The sequence below is a fragment of the Tursiops truncatus genome, chromosome 11 (assembly GCF_011762595.2).
Source record: "Tursiops truncatus isolate mTurTru1 chromosome 11, mTurTru1.mat.Y, whole genome shotgun sequence".
NCBI classification, from domain to species: Eukaryota; Metazoa; Chordata; class Mammalia; order Artiodactyla; family Delphinidae; genus Tursiops; species Tursiops truncatus.
Window position 1 is genome coordinate 8,482,732 of NC_047044.1, and position 25,088 is coordinate 8,507,819.

General features: G+C 39.5%; 1 protein-coding gene and 1 pseudogene across 15 annotated transcripts in view; one reads left to right on the forward strand and one right to left on the reverse strand.

Moving 5' to 3' along the window:
* Positions 1–25,088, reverse strand: part of TNRC6B (trinucleotide repeat containing adaptor 6B) — a 262,411-nt gene that overhangs the window by 154,166 nt on the left and 83,157 nt on the right. For 10 of the 15 annotated variants that reach the window (XR_012324172.1, XM_073788147.1, XM_073788155.1 and 7 more), the window contains one exon: positions 10,741–10,808. The exons of 1 other annotated variant lie outside the window; for it this stretch is intronic. Coding sequence is in view for 13 of the 14 variants with exons in the window: in XM_073788147.1 (XP_073644248.1) it covers positions 10,741–10,808 (68 nt within the window). In the remaining variant the exon portion in view is untranslated. Of the gene's footprint in view, positions 1–10,740; positions 10,809–12,469; positions 23,543–25,088 lie in introns of those variants that run through there. 4 more of the 15 variants (XM_073788157.1, XM_073788156.1, XM_073788152.1 and 1 more) reach the window with 4 other exon arrangements.
* LOC109551321 (U3 small nucleolar ribonucleoprotein protein IMP3-like) lies at positions 3,765–4,372 on the forward strand (annotated as a pseudogene).

The following is a 25,088-nucleotide window of genomic DNA, read 5'->3' on the forward strand; positions in this document are numbered from 1 at the left end:
CAGGGAACTCCCTTTGGTTTTAATGGAATATATTTATGTGGTTCTCAGTCACTTCCATGTATGGCTGAGTTACTATTAACCATCCTGTGAACAAAGATGTTGCTGGGCCAACTCATTGTGCATACTGACAGAAATGTGCAGGGCCAGATCATACCATGATATAAATCTGTCAATTCAAAGAGTATTTCAGGGTAGTCAATATACGAGAAAAAAATGAAGCCTTGCAATCTTATAGCCTATTTATAAAAGATACTTGCTAGAGGTTTTCCCAAAATTGATAACAATCTTACAAATTTATATGATATAGCCAATAACAGGTTGTGAAGATGAAAGGAACTTCTCTCATCTATCAATAACAAACAACATATTTTGGTCAACCATGCTATAGAAAACACTGAATTATCTCTATCTCTTTTTAGAATATATCACAGAATTGTCGTAATATGAAGGGTCAATCAAAGAGTAAGCAGCCAGAAAATGTTGGGAAAAAAACTTTACAGCAATGTGTTAGGCAAATATTAATACAAATTAATATAAAATATTATTTGTCAACGTTTTTTAAGTTGCCATTTTTGTGATTTCTTTCCTCATTGTAAATAAATATTCACTTTCGTACCAGTTATGTATTTGAAATTTTCTTTTTTTTAAATTTTATTGGAGTAGAGTTGATTTACAATGTTGTGTTAGCAAAGTGATTCAGTTATACATATATGTATATTCATCCTTTTTTAGACTCTTTTCTCATATAGGTTATCACAGAATATTGAGTAGAGTTCCCTGTGCTATACAGTAGGTCCTTGTTGGTTATCTGATTTTCTTTTTCCTAAAGAGCATTCCCACAAAACCTAGGTTTGCTCCTGGTCAGAAGGAAGGGTCTCTTTCCCTGAACAAAGGCATGAGAGGGGGAAGGAAACGAGATACGCATGGAAGACCTTACTGAGAGACACTGGGCAGGAGCAGGAAGATCCTTCAAACAGTAGAGAAAATATGCATAAGTAGGCTAAAGGCATCTTATGGAGGCCCTTGGAAGCAAAGAAAGAGTTCAGTCTTGCATAGAAATCTTTCTTTTTTTTTTTTTTGCGAAATAATAATCAACTGGCTTACAGGTAGGGACACTTAAAGAGGAGAATCTGTTAAAGCTGGATCTGTTGGAATATATTTAAGAAAGTACTGAATACAAAGTCAAACATGACAGGTTACCAATTCACTTTTCTTCTGCTAATAATAAATAAAATATTCTTAAGTTAGGATTTTTAGTCACCCCACTTCAGACTTTCAAAGTGAGTGTGCAGAACAGGGATTCTTAACAGTCTGTGGGAACTTACTGACATCTTAATTTATTCAGTATATACTTATTGACGTTTTCTGGTGCCAATGGCAGTGACCACGCTGGCAAAAGTCTCTGTTCTTGTAGAGCTGAAGACAGAGCAAAAAGCCTTAGCCTGACCTTTCACTGCCTGCCATCATGCTGTACCTCCTCTTTACTACAATCTCCCTCCCCCTCCACCCCGTACTTCTGCCAAAACCTCAGTACACAGACTCCCAGTGGGTAAGGAAAGGCGCAGTGCTTAGGGCAGGACTTGTGTCCATACCCTCCAGTGAACATAAAATTTGGGGGAAATAAACACTACCTTCTCCTCATGACACCACTGGAAATTTTTGCAACTGAACATGCATTTCATTATCTATATTTACATAATGCTATGTATTTCAAAACATTTTACAACTATACGATAACAGTAATATCTCCAAAGAAGCAACCTTAAAACAACAATTTCAAGGAACTGGGCAAATTAATTTTACTACATTTTGCCTTTCAAGTAATATTCTTCCATGAAAGCATATTATTTGTTCATAAGTAAAATATAAGCTAAATAAATAAGACTTTTATTAGATTAACTGTAGTTTTCTGAGAGCCACATGAGCTACCCTATTCACTGTTGTTTAAAGTCACCACTTTAACCTGTAAGTGTAGCAGCAATCCACAGTCTGTAGTCATTTTCAATTACAAAACACAGGAAAAACCTCATAAAATAGAGTTTAGAACTTAAAGACATTTTCAAAGAATTAAATTTTTTAAGTGACTTCTATGTATATTAGAAAATTTATTAGCAACTGAAAGTTTCCCAAAGACTTAGTATAAAATGTTTATCGTTATACTAAAATTCCCAGCAGCAAAAATTCCATGAGCATAACTATCTATTGAACCTCTTTGTGGCATTTTCAAAATACTAATAAACGTGAAAATAACTCTCACTTCTTTTCTCCCAAAAACAATCTGAAAAGATTATATAGAAATCCAGGGACTTCTCTGGTGGTGCAGCGGTTAAGACTCGCATTCCCAATGCAGGGGGCCCGGGTTCCATCCCTGGTCAGGGAACTAGATCCCATATGTCGCAACTAAAGATCCCACACGCGGCAACTAAAAAAGATCCTGCATGCCACAACGAAGATCCCACGTGTTGCAACTAAGACCTGGCGCAGCCAAATAAATAAATATTAAAAAAAGAAATCCAACTATTTTCCTGGTGTCCAGCTTACTGCTGTGTAGTAATGATTGAGTTTATAAAGCATTCAATTTGGTACTTCTTAATAAGTTTATTTCAACATGTACATATTTTAATGGCCCAAAGGAAAAAAAAAGTTGGTGAAAAACTGATGGTAGAAAACAGAAAATAAAATGTTAAAAACAAACAAACCAAAAAACCCTTTCCTATGGCCAAATACCAAGGTTTGTGTTTTGAAGATAATTATCTATAAAATGAGTGATTTGGAAATACTTTCATTTTCTCTGTATTTAGGAAATGCTACAGAGCGTCCAAAAGCCTTTAAATAAGCACCAGAAGAATGGTTTCCAAAGAGTTTAGTGTTGGGCTTCCCTGCTGGCGCAGTGGTTAAGAGTCCGCCTGCCAAAGCAGAGGACACGGGTTCGTGCCCCGATCCGGGAAGATCCCACATGCCGCGGAGCGGCTAGGCACGTGAGCCATGGCCCCTGAGCCTGCGCGTCTGGAGCCTGTGCTCCGCAATGGGAGAGGCCACAACAGTGAGAGGCCCGCGTACCGCAAAAAAAAAAAAAAAAAAGAGTTTAGTGTTAAATTTGGTAGTCAAATATAAAACAAGGGCTATCAACTGTAGAGATTTAGAAAGAATAAACTTTTAAAAGTTGTACCACAGTATAAGATGAATGTGAGGAAGAGAGAACTGTAGGTTAAGGAGTTCGAGTAGGAGCAGAAACAAAGGTAAGGACTAACTATCAGAACTTACAAAAGGTCTGTATAATTAATATTTCAGAAAAATTAAAAGGGCATTTTATAACTAGACATTTAAGTTGGGAAGAATGTAATTAGTAAGAAGAGAATTTAATCAAGACACTGGAGTTAAGACATTTAAAAAATAGCACCTCAAGCACAAAATCATATTACACCACACTGGGGTATAAAGGGTGGTGCTGACTCCCTAAATTACATTCTTCTCTCTGAATCAATATAAAACTGTCTTCAACATTTCGATTTCCTTACAGGTCTCCGATGCAAGAATAGACTCTCCCTCAGAAAGGGAAGTTAAAAAAGCACCCCAAGATAGTAGAAATATAGAAAATGATACAATTATATCAACAATCCCTAAAAGGGGGATACTGTCTATAAAATACATTATTAAATGAGATTTTTTTGGTTTTTAAAATTTTAATATGCTTTATTTAACACAACATATATAACAGACTATCATTTCAACATAAAACAATATAGAGCATCTGAGCCGCCACCATGGTGTGGAAGCTTAAATTCCGTGAGAAGCGGCTGAAGCAGATGGTGTTCCTGAACCGGGAAGTCACTGATCTCAACCTGCAGGAGCTGCGCGTATCGCGGCGTCATCGTTTGCAGCTGCAGCGGTACGAGGACGACACACGCTACCACCAGCTGAGCCTTGCTGGGCGTGCAAGCTGCGCCTGCGCGACCTGCCGAAGCGCTGCTGGAGAAGTATGCTCTCGGCCTAGTGCCCACATGTGGATCACCGGAGCTCTGCGATTTCCTCAAGGCCTCGTCCTTCTGCCGCCATAGCCTGCTCACTGTAGTGCTTGAGCCGCGCCTGGCGCAGCACCTCCAGGCCGCCGTGGCATTCATGGAGCAGGGCCAGGTGCACAAGGGCCCCAACGTGGTCACCGACCCCACCTTCCTTGTCACGTGCAGCATGTAGGACTTCGTCATCTGGGCTGACTCGTCCAAGATCAAGCGGCGTGTGCTGGAGTACAATGAGGTGCGTGAAGCCTTCGATATGGAAGCCTATCAGGTCTTGCCTCGCCAGGGCCGCATTTTATAGATGGGGAAGCTGAGAACGGATGCCTGAGATTCTATGAAGGCGTTCTCCCCAAGAGTATGGCAGTCAATCCTCGGTTCTTAAGAACTTGGCTCCTCAGCTACAGGCCACGCACAGAGCCAGAGGGTATGCTCCTTTTCCACGAAATTTTCTTAGCCTTTGGACAGTTGATAATTAAATGACTGCCTTACGGGAAGCGGTTTTGTGCTGCACTGGGGAATTGTTAGATTTTTTTTTTTTGATGTGGACCATTTTTAGTCTTTATTGAATTTGTTACAATATTGCTTCTGTTTTATGTTTTGGTTTTTTGGGCAGAAGGCATGTGGAATCTTAGTTCCGCGACCAGGGATGGAACCCTCACTCCCTGCACTGGAAGGGGGAGTCTTACTACTGGACCCCCAGGGAAGTCCCAACTGTCGGATTCTTGTACCTGAAACATTGTAGTGTGAAAGCAAGGACTTTGGGGGGAGGGCTCCCCCGCCCTCAGCTTTCCTTTCATTTTCTTCCCCGCCCCCCAGCTTTCCTTTCATTTTCTTGTAGCCGGACAGTTTGGTTTAATTTATTTAACTCAAATTCTTGCTCCTGTTTGTGATTAAGCAGTTTACAGATGATGAAGAGTTTGGTCTCAAGTTTTCATAAAATGGATGAGATTTTAGTGTTCAGAGTCCTTTCTCTTATTTAAAGGAATGCTCTCCTAATGCCAACAAATGGCCTAACTGCTTTTTAAGTGCAATAAATAAATAAACAAACAATATAAAAGTTATTAATTTTACATTCTTTTTTGGTACTAAGTCTTTGAAATCCAGGCTATATTTTACATTTAAGGTACATTTCAATTTGGTTGCTATTTTATTTTATTACGGTAAAAAACATTAAATTTTATATCTTAACTATTTTTAAGTGTACAGTTCAGTGGTATTAAGTATAGTCACTTTGTTTAGAAACGGATCACTAGAATTTTCTCATCTTTAACTCTATACCTATTAAATACTAATTCTCTCTCCTCTCTCCCCCTAGCCCTTGGCAACCACCTTTCTACTTTCTATTTCTATGATTCTGACTACATTAGATACCTCATATGGGTGGAATCATACAGTATTTGTCCTTTGTGACTGGCTTATTTTGCTTAGCATAATGCCCTTGAGGATCATGCATGTTGTAGCATGTGACAAGACTTCCTTCTTATTCAAGGCTTCATAATACTCCACTGTATGTATATACCACATTTTCTTTATCTGTTCACCTGTTAATGGACATTTGGGTTGCTTATACTTCTTGGCTATTATGAATAATGCTGCAATAAATATGTGTGTGCAAATATGTCTTTGAGATGCTGCTTTGAGAGAGTCATTTTTAATGATGACCTTTCATAAAATGAACCAAAAGAATTAAGAAAATTCAATTGATAAAAATTTACTAGAAAAATTGAATTATTTTAGTAGGTTAAAGACAAATATCTTTTGAGAATATGAGTGAATTTCAGCATGGAGATTTAAAGCTTAGATTTGTTTATAAGCTATATTACAATTTTTTTAAAGGAGGAAATGAAAAAGAGGCCAAACTCATCTTGTTAATATACCAAAACTGATATCTAACTTCCAAATAATTTACAAGATAGGTGACCATATGTGCGTGGGTTTATCTCAAAAAAAAAATTACAATAAATGATATGCCCACAAATAACTAGACCACCACTTGTATCATAAATAAAACCAAATCAAAATCCTGCCTGGGTAGAAACATTTTATCTGGAATGAGCTTTCAATAAGCATGATCAAACACAATCTATGAGCAAGTATCTGCCCGTGTTGTGTTTTAAAAAGCTGTAATAGTTTTATATTTACCCCTGTGTCAAACACATCATGTGATTAATACTGTGTGAGTTTAGTGTAGTAATCATATGGCAATAACCTTGGTTTGTCTGATTTGCTTCAATAGCTCATAAAGTGAATATCCTCAGAAAAATGATTATATTAGATACACTAATAGTAAATAAGCCTCATAAAAAGCAATAATATTGAGACAATATATATAGACAAATGTTTAAAGCTATACATTCTACTAAATCTTATTCACATGTACACCAGAAATCAGCACAACTGATCTAAATATTAACAACTTAGCACAAATATTTTTCAGTATCAAAATGCAATTATGTTTTCAAGAAGCTTTCTACATGCATAGCTACCTTAATCTACCTATTAATAGAACTTATTCCATTGGAATAAACATCACAGAAATAAAATAATTTTTTCAAGACTTCCAGAACCTATGATAAAAATGTTAAATGAAGAAACAAGGAAAGTGGCACAGATCAGCTAACAGAAATAATTTTAGACCTGATCCTTACTAGAATTTGCTTTGTGACTGTGAGCGAGTTATATAATCCCTGTGCTCCACCTGCCTCCCTAAGTGAAAAAGGCTCTTCGTACAAGCTAATACCAATGAATGAGAGCCATTCTGGAAACCAATTCAGAAGAAAATTAAGCTAGATCTCTGCCTCATACCATACACAAAAATGAGTACCAGTTCAATTAAAGGTATAAAAGCGAAAAATACAGCAGAAAAACTCAGGACATTTCATCATGTTAGGGTAGGAAAGACTTCTTTAGGAAAGCACAAAACATAGAAGCCATAAAGGCTGATTTTACTACATAAAAATGTAAATGGTTTATTAGTATGACAGATACCCCAATGTTAAAAGATAACGCTGGGAGAAAATATTCAGAACATCTCAAAAGACAAAGGTTAATATCTACACTTTGTAAAGGGCTCCTACAAAACTATCAAAACAAACAATCCAAAAGAAAAATGGGAATTGTAGGTAAATAGGGTGGTACACGAAATAAAAATCAACGGCCAATAAACGAACAAAAGACATTCCATCTTATTAGTAAGCATAAAAGTGTAAATTAAAACAATAAAATATTAGAGGGGCAAAAATTCAAAGATAAATAATTTTATTGTCATCAAAGGTGTGGAGGAATGGGCACTCTCATTCACTGCTGATGGAAATGAACATTGGTATAGCTCTTTTGAAAGGTAATTTGATAGCAGCTACCTCCTTGTAAAAAAATAAACATGACCATGAGCCAAACAGCTCCATGTCTAGACATCTATTCTACAGAAATACACCTGTGTATAAAGATATAAGAATAAGGATGTTCAATAAAGTATTATTTGTAATAATCAAAGAAGCGAAGGCCACCAAAATATTTATTAGAGAAGAATGGCTACAGTACATCAGTTCAACAGAATGTTTTGCAGATGTTTAAAAGAATGAAATAGACTGCAAAAGATGTCAGATGAAACAAGCAAGTCTCAGAAGAATTATATTAGGAAAAAAATCTATTTAGTTGTTTTTTCTAAATATACAGAAAATGTTTAAGAAGATGAGAAAGGGAAGGAGGGTAGAAGAAGAGTCTCATTTTTATTTCTAAATCCACACTTACTGTTTGAATATTTTATGACAACCATGTGTTACTTTTATAATTAAAAAAAAAAAGAATGGATGGGAATTTCATAAGTTATTCAGCAATATGTCACTCACAGGATCTAGAATGTAGTATTCAGTTCCTAGATCCTACTATCCAGGATTCAATCATCCTTTGCTAACTGCAGTTCTGAGATACAAAAAATAAAAATTTTGTTCACTCTTTTTATTTCTGTTGCCTCAAACAAAAGAACACAGCACCTTTGCTCCCCCCACTCCCACAGAAGAGGAGGGCAGGTCTATTGGAGGAAGCCCCAGAGAGAAGATTCACTTCTGCTTTATCATTTCAATATATGATAGCAGACCAAGCCCAGAAAAAAACAAACAACCCCTTCCCACAAAAAAACAAAACAAAATAAAACAAGATTCATCTGTGAAAAGTCAGAGATTTGTGAAAACAAAACAATCAAGGGAAATGGTATATTCCCCATTCCCCATGACGTTTCAAGTCTGCTGGGGCTGTTTTAAGTTCTCTAAAAGAAGTACAGTTTGTATAACATAAAACTTGTGGGAGAATCTATCCCAGCAATGTTTCCTGAATACCTAAAGAAGCTGATTCAGGATAGGAGTTACTGGAGCAGGTTTTTAAAGATAAAGACTGGTTTGTTTGGGAAATGGATACCCTTCAGAGAATAGAACCTTCATCTGTGTTTTAAAAATAGGCTTTATGCCATTTTCACTGTTTCCCCCAACTCACTCTTATCCGTGAGACTTTGATCTTGACAGCTGCAATTTTGCTAGCCACAATACTTTTCAGGAACATAGATCCCAAGGTTGGCAAAGAATTTGCATTCAAGAGATATTATAAAACACTTTAAAGTCAGAAAGATCCAGTTCAAATCCTAACTTCCGTTTCAAGCTGCATTACCATGGGCAAGTTACCGACCCCAATATCTGAAGTGGAGACACTGTAAGGGTTGGAAATAACACACACAGCACCTTAAGCAAAGTTCTCAATGCACAGAAAACCCTCGTCAAATTGGAGCTATGATTTTTATATTATAATACCTTTGACCTGAGTCTGGGAGGCAGGAGTGGATAAGGGGGCAGGGCAACCGAAGTGTCCCTAGTTCCCTCTACTGGGACTAGTTGTTTGGCTTTCTAACTTGCTAAAGATGAATTGATTCCATCCGCCCATGCAGAATATAAGTGCATTTGACAGAATACAGCAAAGTTAGGATTTATATTGTGAGCTATTTTTAAAACTGCCTGGTTAGCAAATTAAACCAGCTGTGAAAATATCCTGGTTTCCATTCACAACAAATACAAGACAAACATTCTATTTTAATGAACCTGGCCTCAGGGCAGCATAGCATATTCTGCATAATTCATTCCTAAGGGTTTCAGAGACATAATTTTCATAAGACAGACCAAAACTAAATTATTTTCTAGGGAAAAAAAAAGATGAGAGAAAAGAGTTTCTCTCTACAGATTTTCGGTAAATTCCATGAATCACTGTCCCATTCAACTTAGAAGACTACTGTCTGAATAAAAAATAGCAGTTATGTCAGTACTTTAAGCCAGTCTTAACTGTTTTTCCTTTAAAAGGGCATATGAAACACCACTCTGCTCTGCAACAGAATTTTTCAAGTTCTGTGACAGAGGGAGGAAAAAATCTACTCACTGCCACACAAAAGCTACCTAGAGGACTCTCAATTTCAGATTTAAAACTTATCACTCCTTGAGAAGTTAGAGGAGAGGCTTCCCTGGTGGCGCAGTGGTTAAGAATCCGCTCGCCAATGCAGGGGACACAGGTTCGATCCCTGGCCCGGGAAGATCCCACATGCCGCAGAGCAACTAAGCCCATGCGCCACAACTACTGAGCCTGCGCTCTAGAGTCCATGAGCCACAACTACTGAGCCCACGTGCCACAACTACTGAAGCCCGCGCACCTAGAGCCTGTGCTCCACAACGAGAGAAGCCCACGCACCACAATGAAGAGTAGCCCCCAGGCTTCCCTGGTGGCACAGTGGCTAAAAACCCACCTGCCAATGCAGGGGACACGGGTTCAAGCCCTGGTCTGGGAAGATCCCACATGCCACGGAGCAACTAAGCCTGTGCGCCACAACTACTGAGCCTGCGCTCTAGAGCCCAGCAGCCACAACTACTGAGCCCACGTGCCACAACCACTGAAGCCTGCGCGCCTAGAGCCCGTGCTCCACAACGAGAAGCCACGACAGTGAGAAGCCTGCGCACTACAATGAAGAGTAGCCTCCGCTCACCACAACTAGAGAAAGCCCGTGCACAGCAGCGAAGACACAACACAGCCATAAATAAATAAATTAAAAAAAAACAAACTGTAGCCCCTGCTCGCCGCAACCAGAGAAAAGCCCACGCAGCAATGAAGACCCAACACAGCCAAAAATAAAATAAATAAAATAAAAAAAAGAAGTTAGAGGAGACATCCTCAATTATTTAGAATGTTGGCTAAGTTATATTATTTATAATTCCTGTTCCTTTGGGGAAACAATTTGCTATTTAAACAAAGATCAGAAGTATAAGTAACTAATGGAATAGAATTTCAGGAAGTATTATTCAAATAAATTCACACCTGGAATGCAGGAAAACAGTCTATTAATTAAGTTTGCTTCATAAAGACATTGCTAAGAAAAGGATATACCATTTTACGCTGTCTTTGGAAATCAACCAGACTGAGTTAGTTCAGTTTGGAACATCCTAAGCCTTAAAGCCTTTGCTAAAGCGTGACATAAATTTTGATTAGTCAAGTGTGAAAAACTACAAAGCCAACTTTCTTGTCCCTCCAGTTAGTCTGTCTATAAATAGAAGCAATGCATTAACAGCCACCAAAGCAATTCGTGAGTTCCACAATGTGCCCAACATATACATCCCTTGCAAACATGCTCTCAGCATGTTTAACCAAAGTGTTTCTGAAGATCTGTAATAAGACCCTTTTAAAATAAACTGTAACTCACTGTTTGCTTTCTTCACCAGGAGGTGGAGTCTTGCCATGCCCTTCCATTACAAAATCCTCCTGTTCCACCTGCAAAGGCAAGTACCACAAGTCAGCAGTAGTCAGTAACTAAGATGCAATCACTCCAAAGTGCCAGGGCCTGTGCTTACAGAACGGCATGGCATTTCACTATACTGCCTAGGACAGAAGCCTCAGCCAGTGGTTTTCACTCTCCAGGTTTGCTTATGGAATCTCTGCTTGGGTGACCAGATTTGCAGAATAAAAAAGGAAGCATGCTGATTTGCAATTCATAATTGTGACAAAAGATCAGCATCCAGAATATAATAAAGAATTGCTATGAATCAGTAAGAAGAAGACAACCTACCAGAAAAATTTACAAAATTATTGAGTAGGAATTTCACTGAAGGGGACGCATAAATGTCCCTAAGCTTATGAAAAGATGTTCAATCTCCTGTCAATCAGCAAAATGCAAATTAAAAACACAAAGAGATACCATTTCACAACCACCAGGCTGGCTAAAATTTAAAAGTTGGGCAATACCAAGTGTTGACAAGGGTGCAGAGCAACAGCAACTCTCATCCATTCCCAGTGGGAGGGAAAATTGGTACCACTACTTTTAAAAAGTTTGCCCTTATCTAGTACACTTGACTATGTACTTACTGTACAAACCAGTGGTTGCACTTCTAGGTACATACCCTAGAGAAACTTCTGCACATATACAAAAATATTTTTTGGAGCATTATTTTTAACAGGAAAAAACCCCCAAACATTCATCAACAATAAAGTAGATAAATAGGCTACAGTGTTTTAAGACAATAGAATATTATACTGCATGAAAATGAATGAACTACAGAAACACACCTCAACCTGGATGAGTTACAAAAACACAACACTAGGTGAAAGCAGCAAGTCACAAAAGAATACATATGCAGTTTAAATCCATTAATATAAAATTCCAATATATACATTTTTAAGCCATATATATGTATATGTAGACATATATGTATATTTATGGTTTATAAAACTATAAAGAAAAGGGAATAACTATTACAAAATTTAGGCTAATTAGTACCTTAGGGAGTCGGGCAAGAGGGATTCGATCAGGAAGGGACACATGGTGGTTTCTGGGGTATGGTTAAATTCTATTTCTTGGCCTATGTAGTAGGTATATGGGCATTTATTTTATAATTATTCTTTTAACTGTATGTATTTCTTTTCTCTTTTATATGTATGTTTTATTTCTCAATACAAATTTTCAAAGAAAAAAGAAAGCATTTTACTATTCCAGATGGTTTACTGATCAATAAAGGAAGATAAGTACAGAGATAGAGCTACCTCCACAAACTGGGACTATCAGTCCTATAAAAACTTCCCCAAAAGGCATAATTTTAAAATGTCAAACAGAAGTATTCAAGGAGATAGATATCAACAGATGTATTCAAGGATTATTCCCTACTTAGAAAAATACCGTCCATTTCTTATAGAACCTAGTAATCTGGAAGACAGACAACAGTAACATAGATACACACCATAATGAAACCCAAATAAAACAAAAGCCTTTCCAGCTCTGCAACCCTCTGCAGTCTTCATTTCTCAGAAATACTGGAGAAGATGGAATAGTATCAAGAGGCTACGTTTCAAAAAGAACAGAAAAATCAAGAGGTTTACTTTATTTCCATTAAAAGGAGAAACTGGAGGAAGTGTAAGCAAGAATAATAAAAGACACATACTGCATAATGTGAAATTCAAACCAGGTTTCGACTTTTATTCTTCTCTACGGACTTCCTGATTCTGCAGCCTACCAGATTTTGCCAAGGAGAGGGAGGATTCTTCCATCCTAAATTTACACAGTGATCTAAACCTCTAGAAGAAAAAACATGGTTATAAGGTTGCAAAGGGAACTTTATGAGGAGCTGGGGATGATCTTGATCTGGGTTGTGGTTACAAGAAAGTACACATAGGCGGAAAAAAAATCACTGAACTGTACATTTTAAGCACTTAACGCTACAAATAAATGTTATGCCTTAATTAGAAAAAAAAAGATGACACATTGTTTAAAGTTATTAAAGTTCCTTGGAATCATTTTCTCAAAGACAAGAATGGCTATTCTCCCACTTACATATATTATGAAAATTTCTTGATTTTTGACCTTTCAAAATCCTCCCCAGTTAAAGAGCTCTACTTTGTGGACTTAGCCTCTGCTTACTAGTTGTTTTTTTTTTAAAGGCTTATCTAGGGACTTCCCTGGTGGTGCAGTGGTTAAGAATCTGCCTGCCAATGCAGGGGACACGGGTTCGAGCCCTGGTCCGGGAAGATCCCACATGCCATGGAGCAACTAAGCCCGCGTGCCACAACTACTGAGCCTGTGCTCTAGAGCCCACGAGCCACAGCTACTGAGCCCACGTGCCACAACTACTGAAGCCCATGCACCTAGAGCCCGTGCTCCACAACAAGAGAAGCCACCGCAATGAGAAGCCTGTGCACCGCAACGAAGAGTAGCCCGCACTCGCCGCAACTAGAGAAAGCTCACGCGCAGCAACAAAGACCCATTGCAGTTGAAAATAAATAAATTTATTTTAAAAAAGTCTTATCTATAACCATTTCTAATTAGCACAATAATGAAGAGAAATAATAATCAAAAAGCCTACAGCTTGGGACTTTCCTGGTGGCTCAGTGGTTAAGAATACGCCTGCCAATGCAGGGGACATGGGTTCGAGCCCTGGTCCGGGAAGATCCCACATGCCGTGGAGCAACTAAGCCTGCGTGCCACAACTACTGAGCCCATGCACCGTAACTACTGAAGCCCGCGCGCCTAGAGCCCATGCTCTGCAACAAGAGAAGCCAGCGCAATGAAAAGCCCGTGCCCCGCAACGAAGAGTAGCCCCCACTTGCCGCAACTAGAGAAAGCCCGTGTGCAGCAACGCAGACCCAATGCAGCCAAAAATTAAAAACAAACAAACAAAAAAACCCCACAGCTTCAACAACCTCCCCTATACTGGCTTTCGAATCTTTAACTGCAGCCCTCATATTTTGCATATTTGGGTCTCCACTTGGATGGCCCAATAGGTCCAAAATGAAACATCATCTTTGGCCTTAAATTTCCACTCCTTTTTATATCCCCTATCTCTGTAAATGGTACCATCTTCACCAAGATCCTTAAACAGGAAACCTACAGTCAAGGTTATAGGTTCTCCACCTTCCTTCCTTAACCCCACATCCTATTAATCACCAAGTACAGTGGCTTCTACCTCTCAAACAGCTCTCATACCCATTACCCCTTCTTTATCCTCTTTAACTGCCATAGTTAAAGCCAGCTTCTCTAAGTCTCACCACTACAAAAACCTTCTCATTAGTCTTTGTGCTTCTGGGTCCCATCTCATTTCAATCCATCCTCCAAACCAGTTCCATCAAATGGACTTTGTAAAATGCGAACATGATCACATCACTCTCCTTGAAATTCTTCAATGGCACTCTATCACCTGTCTTGAGGGATAAAATTTCAGTTCATTTGCCTAAGTGATCTTTTTTATCACCCCTGCCTCACTCACCCATTATGAACCCCTGGTGGAGCACACACCAACTCCTCACCCCTCTGTGCCTTTACATATAATGTCCCTTCTTGCCTAGAAGCCCTGGTCTTCTGCCTTACATATACTTCATATTTCTGCTCATTCTTTTAAGTATTAATTAAAATGCTTTTCCCCAGAAGATACTACCTCCTTCACCTTTTCTCACTCTTCATCATCTCAGAAGGCAATAAAAATGGTCCAGAAAGATCACTGCTCCTTATTGCCACTTCCTGTTTTTCTCAAGTCCACTTCCAGTCCCTTCGCATCTTAATTTCTCTTTTCTACAAATGTCTTGAACACTTTGGACTTAATTTGATGATCCCCACCACTCCTCCCCCTTGACCTCATTTTCAGGAGCTTCAGTATTTTTACTCATAAAACTTACACCATAACCTAACCTTTCTCCCACTACGATTCATTCGTTCAACAAATTATTTATTGGGTACATATTACATGCTAGGTGCTGTGCTGAGGTAATGGGGAAGAAGACAGTCTTTGCCCCCCCAAAAACTTACAGATTGGTGGGAAAGACAAACAAAAACTAGTCAATTACAATACAGTGTGAGAATGCAATGAAACAAGGAAGGAAGGGCACTTAACTCAGTTTAAAGGCATCAGATACTCTAGACCCATTCTAGACAGAAGATCCATCTCCTTCCTGCTTCAGGGAGGAGACGGGCAGGACCCGATGCTGGGCCTTGCCATCCATCTGGACCGCTCCACACCGAGGTCCATGAATTCTGAAATCCGCCTCTGACCATAAGTGCCTCTTCCACTCCCTGCCTCCATTCGAATCTGTAAGGAGTCCTCATTGTCAGGTCTAGTTCTGTAGTTCTTCTCCTTCCTCAGAGTCCATTCAGAGGCTCACCCGCAGGCATTTCAGTGATTTTCCTCCATAATGTCCTAGATTTGCTCACCACCAACTTGTCCTTAGGACATTCCTGTCTTGCCAAACCCTTCTCTTTTTCTCTTCAGCTCCTGGAGTGCAGAGCTGGAGAAAGTTACAAAACTGGTTCCTTTACAAATTATACCAGTTAACTTCCACTCACTGCTGACACTCAGCGCCTCTGCCTGGAAGGCCCATCTTCATCCTGTCTTTCTGGTGAACTTCCATTTCACCTTCAAAGACTGGCTGAAAGTTACTTTTTTTAGGAAGCATTTTCTGATATCTCCTGGCACTTCTTCCTCCTCCCTTCCAGGTGCTCCTTCCCAGTAGCTCTGTAAGGCTTAGCCGGCAGCTGTGATCCTTTGTTCACCTGCTTCCCCCCACCCCGCCAAACACAGCCTCTAACACAGCCCTTCTGGTCGGTCGTTCATTCTTTCAACACAACTGCCAAATGCCTTCTAGGTGCTAAGAACTGGGCTGAATGACTGACCTACTACACCACACTCCTCACTCATTTATCCTGTACCTTTTCTATCTCCTCAAAGACTCTAAACCCATCCACTAAGCATCCTCCCTAAGTCTTTCCTTTCTGAAGATGACAATGCTATCCCACACAAAGTCCCAAAAGCCCCTCGTTTTTTTCTCTCATGACTATATCACAAACCTCTGTGTCATTGCCCATTTGCCCCCCACTGACTGCTCTGCAAGGTTAACCTCACCACTTGTTTCCAAACTCATGACCTACACCACACTGCCTTCTCTGGGATCTCACTATCTAAGGATCCCTTCTTTCTCCCTTTCCAGTAAATTCAACTCCTCAAGCTACAAATATTTTATAATCTCTTCCATTCTGAAAAATTATTTTTGGCCTTGTGATCCTCTCCAACTATCCTCCTGTTTTTTCCCTTCCCTTTACTATCCAAATTCTTTAAAGACTAAACTACACCCCCATTACTTCCGTGTTCTCATCACTGAGCACGCTCTTCTGCTGCTCCTCCCACCAACACATATGTACCTCCCTTCTCCCAATATATCCCAATATCCTCCCAATATAAGTCACAATTTTTGTTCAAATCAATATTCAGTGCTAGCAGTGCTATTACTCAGTAAAAAACATATACAGCTGGATCATATGGAATAATTTCCTTTCTTGTACAATTTTTTCTTTTCCCTGGAACTAACAATTACTACTTCCTCTTATACTTCCTTTCAATTTTTTTGGTTTGGTATTTATTATGTATTTTTCACTAATTCACCCTCAAACCCTCCAACAGAGCTGTGAGTCTCTTTTTTTTTTTTTTTTTTTTGGTGGTATACGGGCCTCTCACTGTTGTGGCCTCTCCCATTGCGGAGCACAGGCTCTGGACGCGCAGGCTCAGCGGCCATGGCTCACGGGCCCAGCCACTCCGCGGCATGTGGGATCTTCCCGGACCGGGGCACGAACCCGTGTCCCCTGCATCGGCAGGCGGACTCTCAACCACTGTGCCACCAGGGAAGCCCGAGACTCCTCTTAAATAAGTGCAAACACTTCAGGTAATCTATCAATTTCACTCCGGTCTTGGAGGCATTGCTCAGGGGTTTTCTCCTGTTCCAGCTGAGATTGTTTGCTCTCTAGACTGCTAAATAGCTGACACTTTGCCAGGGATGACTCTTTCCCTGCATCTCTGGGATTCCTTGGCTCTCTCCCCTTCACTGGAGCACCTGTTTCCATTTTCTCCCTCTTTTATGGTTTATTCCTGATTTAGGTGGAACACAGACTTCAATGATTTCCTAATAAAAGGTATACAGGAAGTGAATTTTTTGAGATCTTGAATGACTGAAAGTCCTTACTTTATTTATATATTTAACATATAGAATATTTTTACCCACATACATAATCAAATATAGAATTTCAAGTTAGTAAATGTTTTTCCTTCCAAAAATTTGAAGGCCATGCTCCACTGTCTTCTAGCACCCAGAGCTGCTAGATAGAAATTCGATAGTATTATAAATCCTAATGTTTTGGATATGACCTGTTTCTTCTCTGGAAACTTTTAGGATCCTTTCCTTTTCCTCAGGTTTCTAAAAATGCAAACCACTAAGTATGGTCCTTCTTTCATTTATTGAGCTTGTACTGGGTAAATACTTGCAATCCAGAAGTTCTAGTTCTTCAGGTTTGGGATATTTTCTCTACTTATATAAATATTTGAAATTTTATCCCCTCCAATTTCTTTTCTCTACTTCAGGAATTCCTGTTACCCAGTACTGAGTCTACAGGACTCATTCCTTAATTTTCTTCTTTATCTCTGTACTTTTATCACTTTGACTTTTTATTTTACTTTCTGGAGATTCTCGTAACCTTTCAATACTTTCAATTAAAATTTTTTTCCTGCCCTTGCAGTTTAATTTTAAGAGCTCTTCCTTGTGCTCTGCATAGTCCTTTTTAATAGTCCTGTTCTTATTCCCTGATTATATGATCCTTATTTCTGAGGATATTACGGAGTGTTTTTATTTTGTTTGCTTTATTTTCTTTCGCTCCCTGTATAATCTGTTTCCTCCAAGTTCCTCTTTGATCTTTGGTTTGGTCACTATCTTCCATTCACAGGTTTTTATCAAATGTCTGGTCATCTTCGGCTATCCACTGATTTTTAAGGGTTAAGTCCTAAAGAGCTTTTTGTATGTGGAGAAGCCGGTGGTGGCGGGGGGGACATTGCTTATCCCATGGTTGGCTTCCTGGATATAAGGAGGGGACCTGGCCATTTTATTGGGAGAATACTCAGATGCCTACATCTGTATATTCTTTTCCCCCCCTGGGCTGTTCAATTGCCCAGAGAGGTACCCCTTCAATCCTCAGCCTAACAGGTATAAGCCTGGCTTCCAGTGTTCTGGGACTGAATGGGGGAAGAGAGCTGGCACATTCTCACCTAGTATGTGACTTTGATGTAATCCTTCTGTTTTTAGTTAGGTTCTCTCCCCCTCCCCCACCCCCTGCTTTGCCAGGGTGGGAGAGGGATAGCTATACATCCATTTGTGGATGTGAGGGGCAGGATACCTGGGACCCTGCTCCTTGTAAATTCTTCAACCAAACCTGCCATTTTCAGGGTCACTCCAAAAGCTTTCTAGCTTCCAAAATTTCGTTGGCATCTCTTATCTACTTCACCTCCTCTTCCACTCACTTTTTTTCTGGTGGATTTATGCTTGCCGAAATCATTTTGTAAAAGTAATTTTAGTGGAGGTTTAGACGGGACCAGAGATTAATAACTGGGTTTAATCTACTGTGTTCAGACTACCTTTTTTTTTGCGGTACGCGGGCCTCTCACTGTTGTGGCCTCTCCCGTTGCGGAGCACAGGCTCCAGACGCGCAGGCTCAGTGGCCATGGCTCACAGGCCCAGCCGCTCCGTGGCATGTGGGATCTTCCCGGACCGGGGCACGAACCCGCGTCCCCTACATAGGCAGGCGGACTCTCAACCACTGCGCCACCAGGGAAGCCCCAGACTACTTTTAAAACCCTTTTGCCTCTACGTTGTCCCTCTATCAAAACTGCTCTATTGGGGGCTTCCTTCCCTCCTGCTCTCCCTCCCCAGGCAACCACTAATGTCCTTTCTGTCGGCATAGGTTAGTTTGCATTTTCTAGAGTTCATATGCATGGAATCACAAGGTATGTACTCTTTTGGTTCCCTCCCCTCCTCTCCTCTCTCCTCTCTCTCTTCTTCTCTTTTCTTTGCCTTTTTGCCCTGGCTAGAACCTCCAGTACAATGTTAAATAGAAGTGTAGACAGCAAACATCCATTTTTTTGTTCTTCATCATATGAGTAAAGCATTCAGTCATTCTCCACTGAGCTTAATGTTAACTGTAGAATTTTCATAAAAGTCCTTTATCAAGTTGAGTAGCTCCTTTCTATTATTTTGCTGAAAGTTTTTATCAGGAATGGATGTGACGTCTGTCAAATGCTTTTTCTGCATGTGTTGAGTTGATCATACAGTTTTTCTTTTTTACTTTGTTATTGTGGTGAATCACATTGATTTTTTTTGCGGTACGCGGGCCTCTCACTGTTGTGGCCTCTCCCGTTGCGGAGCACAGGCTCCGGCCGCTCCGCGGCACGAACCCGTGTCCCCTGCATCGGCAGGCGGACTCTCAACCACTGCGCCACCAGGGAAGCCTCACATTGATTTTTGAATGTTAAACCAGCCCTACATTGCTGGGATAAACCCTACATGTTCACATATTATCCTCGTACATATTATTGGATTCAATATGCTAAAATTAGGTTTAGAATGTTTGCATTTATGTTCATGAGAGATACTGATCTGTGGTTTTCTTTTCTTGCAATGTCTTCGTGTAGTTTTGTTATCTGAGTAATGCTGGCCTCACAGACTGAGTTGGGAAGTACAGCTGACCCTTGATCAACACGGGTTTCAACTGTGCAATAGTAAATATTGCAGTACCATACCATCTCCAGTTGGTTGAATCCAAGGATGCAGAGGAACCCCAGATATGGAGAACCGAATATAGGGATGGCTGACTATAAGTTATACTTGGATTTTTGACTGCCCAGAGGGTCAGCGCCTCTAATCCCTGCATTGTTCAAGGGTCAAGTGTATTCTCTTCTCTTCAAGTGAAATTATACTAACTCACATATAAGAATCTTACAATAGTATTCTACCATGTTCCCCTCCAGGTCTTCATGCCACTGTTTTCGTACAGTTCACAGATACAAATGCTATAAACCCACAATGCATTTGTATTATTGTTGTTCAAACAATCAATTCTCTTTTAAAGAGATTTAAATGATGGAAGAAAGTCACATATTTAAGCTGTGTAGTTTCCATTTTCTGAGTTCTTCATTCCTTTGTGTAGATTCATATTTCCATCTGGCATCATTTTCCTTCTCCCTTTAACATTACTTATAGTAAGGGTATGCTGGTGATAAATTATTTCAGCTTTTGTATGTCTGAAACAGACTTTATTTAGCCTTCAGTTTTGAAAGATATTTTCACTGGTTATAGAATTCAAGGTTAGCAGATTTTTCTTTCAGTGCTTTAAAGATGTTCCTCCACTGTCTTCTTGTTTGCATTGTTTCCAATGAGAAATCCTTTGTTCCTCTGTTAACAGTGTGCCCTTTTTCCTCTGGTTTTAAGATTTTGTCTATCACTGGTTTTGAGTAATTTGATTAGGATGTGCCTTGATGTGGTTTTCTTCATTTTTCTCATGCTTCAGGTGCAGTTGAGCTTTTTGGATCTGGGAATCTGTACGTTTACAGTTTTTATCGAATTTGGAAAGTTTGAGCCCATTATTTCTTAGCTATTTTTCTGCCACACTGCCCCTTCTTCAGAGACTCCAATTACAGGGATATTAGGTTGACTGAAGTTGTCCACAACACACTGATACTCCTTTCAATTTTTCGATTTTTACTCTTTGTGTTTCATGTTGGATAGTTTCTGTTGGTGATTCTTTATATTCACTAATGTTTTATTCTACAATATCTAATCTGCCACAATTCCATCCAGTATAATTTTCATCTCAAACATTATAGTTTTCAACTCTAGAAATTTGATTTGGGGCTTTTAAAAAATATATTTTCCATGTCTCTGCTTGACTTTTTGAACATCTGAAATACAATTATAATAAATGTTTTAATGTTCTTGTTTGCTAATTCTAACATCTGTGTCAACTACGAGTTGGTTTCAATTGATTTGTTTTTCCCTTCACTATGTTTGTATTTTCCTGGTTTTTACATGCCTGAAAATCTTTGCTTTGAGTAACAGACATTGAGAATATTTGCTGGATCCTGAATATTTCTGTATTCCTATAAATATTTTTGAGCGTTGCTCTGACATGCAGTTAAATTACTTTGAAACAGTTTGTTCCTTTTAGGTCTTGTTTTTAGAATTTGTTAAGACAGACTTAATAATTAGTTAGGGCTAATTAATTATTCCCCACTACTACGATGAGAACTCTACCAGTACTACTGCTGAATATACTAATAATGCTCCATGAATTACGAGGTTTTCTAGGCTGTAGAAACAGGCACGATTACTGACACTGTTTGAGTGCTAGACACTGTTCCTTCCAGTCCTCTTGGAGGGGTGCCCCTCCTGCCTCAGCCTTGAGTAGTCACATGTATGTGCCAAAAAGTACTTTGCTGAATACACAGGTGAGCTCTCCTCAAATCTCCAGAGTTCTCTTAGCAGCTCTCTCCTTTCCAGTACTCTGTCCTACAAACTTTGGCTGCCTCAGTCTCCCCAGACTCTCAGCAATGTTGCCTCAACTGAGAGGGTCCACTGGACTTTGCCTGGGCTCCCCTTCCCTGCACTGCGGCCTGGAAGCTCTCTCTCAAGCCAGTACGCTGGGGTAGTCAGAGGACTCACCTTGTTTTCCATTTCTCAGTGATCACTGTCCTTCATTACCTGATGTCCAGTGTCTTGAAAAACCACTGTTTCAAATACATTTTGTGTGTATATATATATAAAATAAATTTATTTATTTTTGGCTGCGTTGGGTCTTCATCGCTGTGTGTGGGCTTTCTCTAGTTGCGACGAGCGGGGGCTATCGTCGTTGTGGTGTGCGGGCTCTAGGCACACGGGCTTCAGTAGTTGTGGCGCATGGGCTTAGTTGCTCCGCGGCATGGGGATCTTCCTGGACCAGGGCTCGAACCCGTGTTCCCTGCATTGGCAGGCAGATTCTTAACCACTGTGCCACCAGGGAAGCCCCCATTACATATATTTTAAAAACTGTTATTTCCAATGGGAAGGTAAATCCTGTTCCTGATACTCCATCTTGCCCATTTGGCCTCTGAATTTATTCCTTTGGCTTAGAAAGCTTTTCTCTCACATTGTTACATGAAAGCTTCCCTCAACATCATTTAGGTATCAGCTCAAGTGCCATCTCTTTGAAGCGATGAATGAATCCTGAGCACCCCAACTGAAAGAGCTTCCACATTCAGTCACTCTCTAGCATAGCACACATCACTATCTGAAGGGATCACTTATTTATGTGTTTTGTTGCCTGTCTTCCCCCCACCAAGAATGCAAACACCTTGAGGCAGAGACTTTGAATGTCTTATTCATCATAAACTGGGCGCAAGATGTTCGATAAATATTTGCTGACTCTCTAATTTGCTAATCTGTGCTTCTCTTTCTTCTACTCTCTAAACATTTATGTCCCCAGGTTCTGTCCTTGGACCTCTCTTCACATTCTGCCATAGCAATGCCATCTAATCTCACAGTTTCAACTATTAAATGTGAGTGATTCCCAGTCCTGTATTTCCAGCCCCTAGCCCCGTATTTTCACCTGGCTGACAAACAGGTATCTGTGGATAGCTTGCCACCGTCTCAAACTCTGTATGTTTGATACAGAATTAATCCTGTTCCCTCCCAAACTTGTTTTCTTCCTTATGTTTCCTATTTGACAATGGCATCCCCATCCTCCCAGTCATTTAGCTTGACACCTTGATGTTACCCTTGATTTCTCCATCTCCTTTTCTTCCATATCAAATTAATTGCTAAATCCCATCCGTTTTATACATGTTACACCTTTCCAACCACCCCCTCCATTCCAGGTACCCCAGATGGTTTAAAAAGAAAACATATATATTTCCTGAAATATAAAGCTGAGAAGGACAGCTAATATTTTGCATGACAGAATCAATATTCAAAATGATCTTAGCAGACTATGGAGAAGGGTGGAAGCTCCTAACACTGTTTTTTGTTTTTACTGAAAATCATTCACTTACAGAAAAATATACAATCCTTAAGTGTAGAACTCAATAAACTTTAGATATGGTTGCACCCATGTAACTATACAGCTCAAGACAGAACGTTTCCACCTCCCCAGAAAATTCTATATGCCCCTTCCCTTGAATTCTACCCCCTATGCCCCAAGTAACTATTCTATCACCATAGATGAGCTTTACGTGTTCATAAACTTTATATAATTAGAATGTCCACTTTCATGTCTGTCTTTTTTCACTCAATATAATGTTTTTGATATTCACCCATGTTTTATGTGCATCAAAAGTTCAGTTTTTAAACTTAGCCGCACTTCACTGAACAAATATGTTTATTTATTCACCTGTTGATACACAGTTGGGCTATTTCTAATTTGGGGCTGTTATAAATAAAGCTACCATGAACATTCTCACGTAAGTCTTCTTGTGAATATATGCAGTCATTTCTATTGGGTATACGTCTAGAATGGAATGTCAGGGTCATAAGGTAGGTGTATATTTAACTTTACTACAGACTTGAGAAATAGTTTCTGAAGTAATTGTACCATTTTACACTCCTTCCAAAAATGTATGAGAATTCCAGCTGCTCTATATACTTATCAGCACTTAGTGGGAGCTCCCTGGTGTCCTAGTGGTTAGGATTCCGGGCTTTCACTACCGTGGCCCGGGTTCAGTCCCTCGTCATGACTGCAAGCCCTGCAGCGTGGCTAAAAAAACAACAAAACACAGCACTGTCAGTCTTTCTGAACTATAGTGAGTATGTAATGATATCACATTACAGTTTTAATTTTCATTTCCCTTATGCATAAGAATGCTAAATATCCTATTTTCATGCCTATTTGAGTATCTTATTTTGTGAAATGCCTATTTAAGCCTTTTGTCCACATTTTCAGTTGAGTTGTTTGTCCTTTTCTGATTAATTTTTAGAAATTCTTTATATATTCTACATGTGAGACCTCTATTAGATAAACGTATTACAAGTGTTTTCTCCCAGTCTATAGCTTTTCCACATTCTTAATGGTTTCAGCTGATCAACAAAAGTTTAACCCTTTTTTTAAAATGAACTTCAACCGAGCTACTTCTCTTTTACAGTTAGTGCTTTCTGCAAGCTACCTAAGGTCATAGAGACACTTCTTGTGTTATCTTCCAACAAAGCTTTACAGTTTTAGCCCTCACATTTAGGTCTATGATCCATCTCAAATTAGATCTTATGTATGGTATATGATACAGGGATTATGGTTCACATATTTCCATATGGTCACGTATTGGCTCTAGCACCGTTTATTGAAAAATCTTCCTTTCCCTCATTGAATTAATTACTCTTTTTAAAAACCTCCTTAAACTGCGAAGTCTTACACTTTAGATTCAAAACAATCAGTTGTAAAACTGTAGGATGGGCAAGACCAGTATAATAGCCGTGTATTGGATAATGTGGTTGACGCACACAAAGAAGCACTTCTCGCTTAGCAAGGGAATCTACAAATTTTAGCTGACACATATTCTAAAGTCCTTTGAAGCTTATTGTGACCATGTGATTAAATTCTGGTCGAAGAAATATAAGCACAGTGGAATGTGCAACTTCCACAAAGTGTTTCAAGGGAAGTTTTCTCCTCTTTGCTGGATGGAGCCCAGACATGATGGTTGGGGCTAGAGCAAAACATAAGGCGGAAGCAACATATTGAAGATGAAAGAACAAAACAGAAGACGTCTGAGTCCCTGTGGCCATACCAGTCCTGGGCCACCTACTCAAGATTTTTGAGAAATTTATGAGAACTGTCATCATATATTTGATAGAGTGGTCTGTAGAATACTTTTTATCCTTCCTTATTCTATATGGCAGAAATAAGAATAAGCTGTGTTGAAGCTACAAGGTGGGGGGGGGAGCACAGAGAATAAAATGACAAACACACCCATGTAACCATTACCTAGATTTAACATATTTGCTTCGTTATATTTGCTTCAGGTTTCTCTCTTTTTTTTTAAAGAAATAAAATACAGTGAAGGTATGGTGAAGGGTTGAGGCCCCCCAGCACAGTCTTTTCCAAACCCAATCCCTTTCCTTCCTCCTCAGACGTAATAACCCTACTTTGAAGTTCACGTGTGCCTTACCTCTCAGAGAGAACTTTAACAATTCACTGGTTCTTCCGCCTCTGAGTGCCCCTTAGTTCAGCTTTGGTCTGCCTATAAC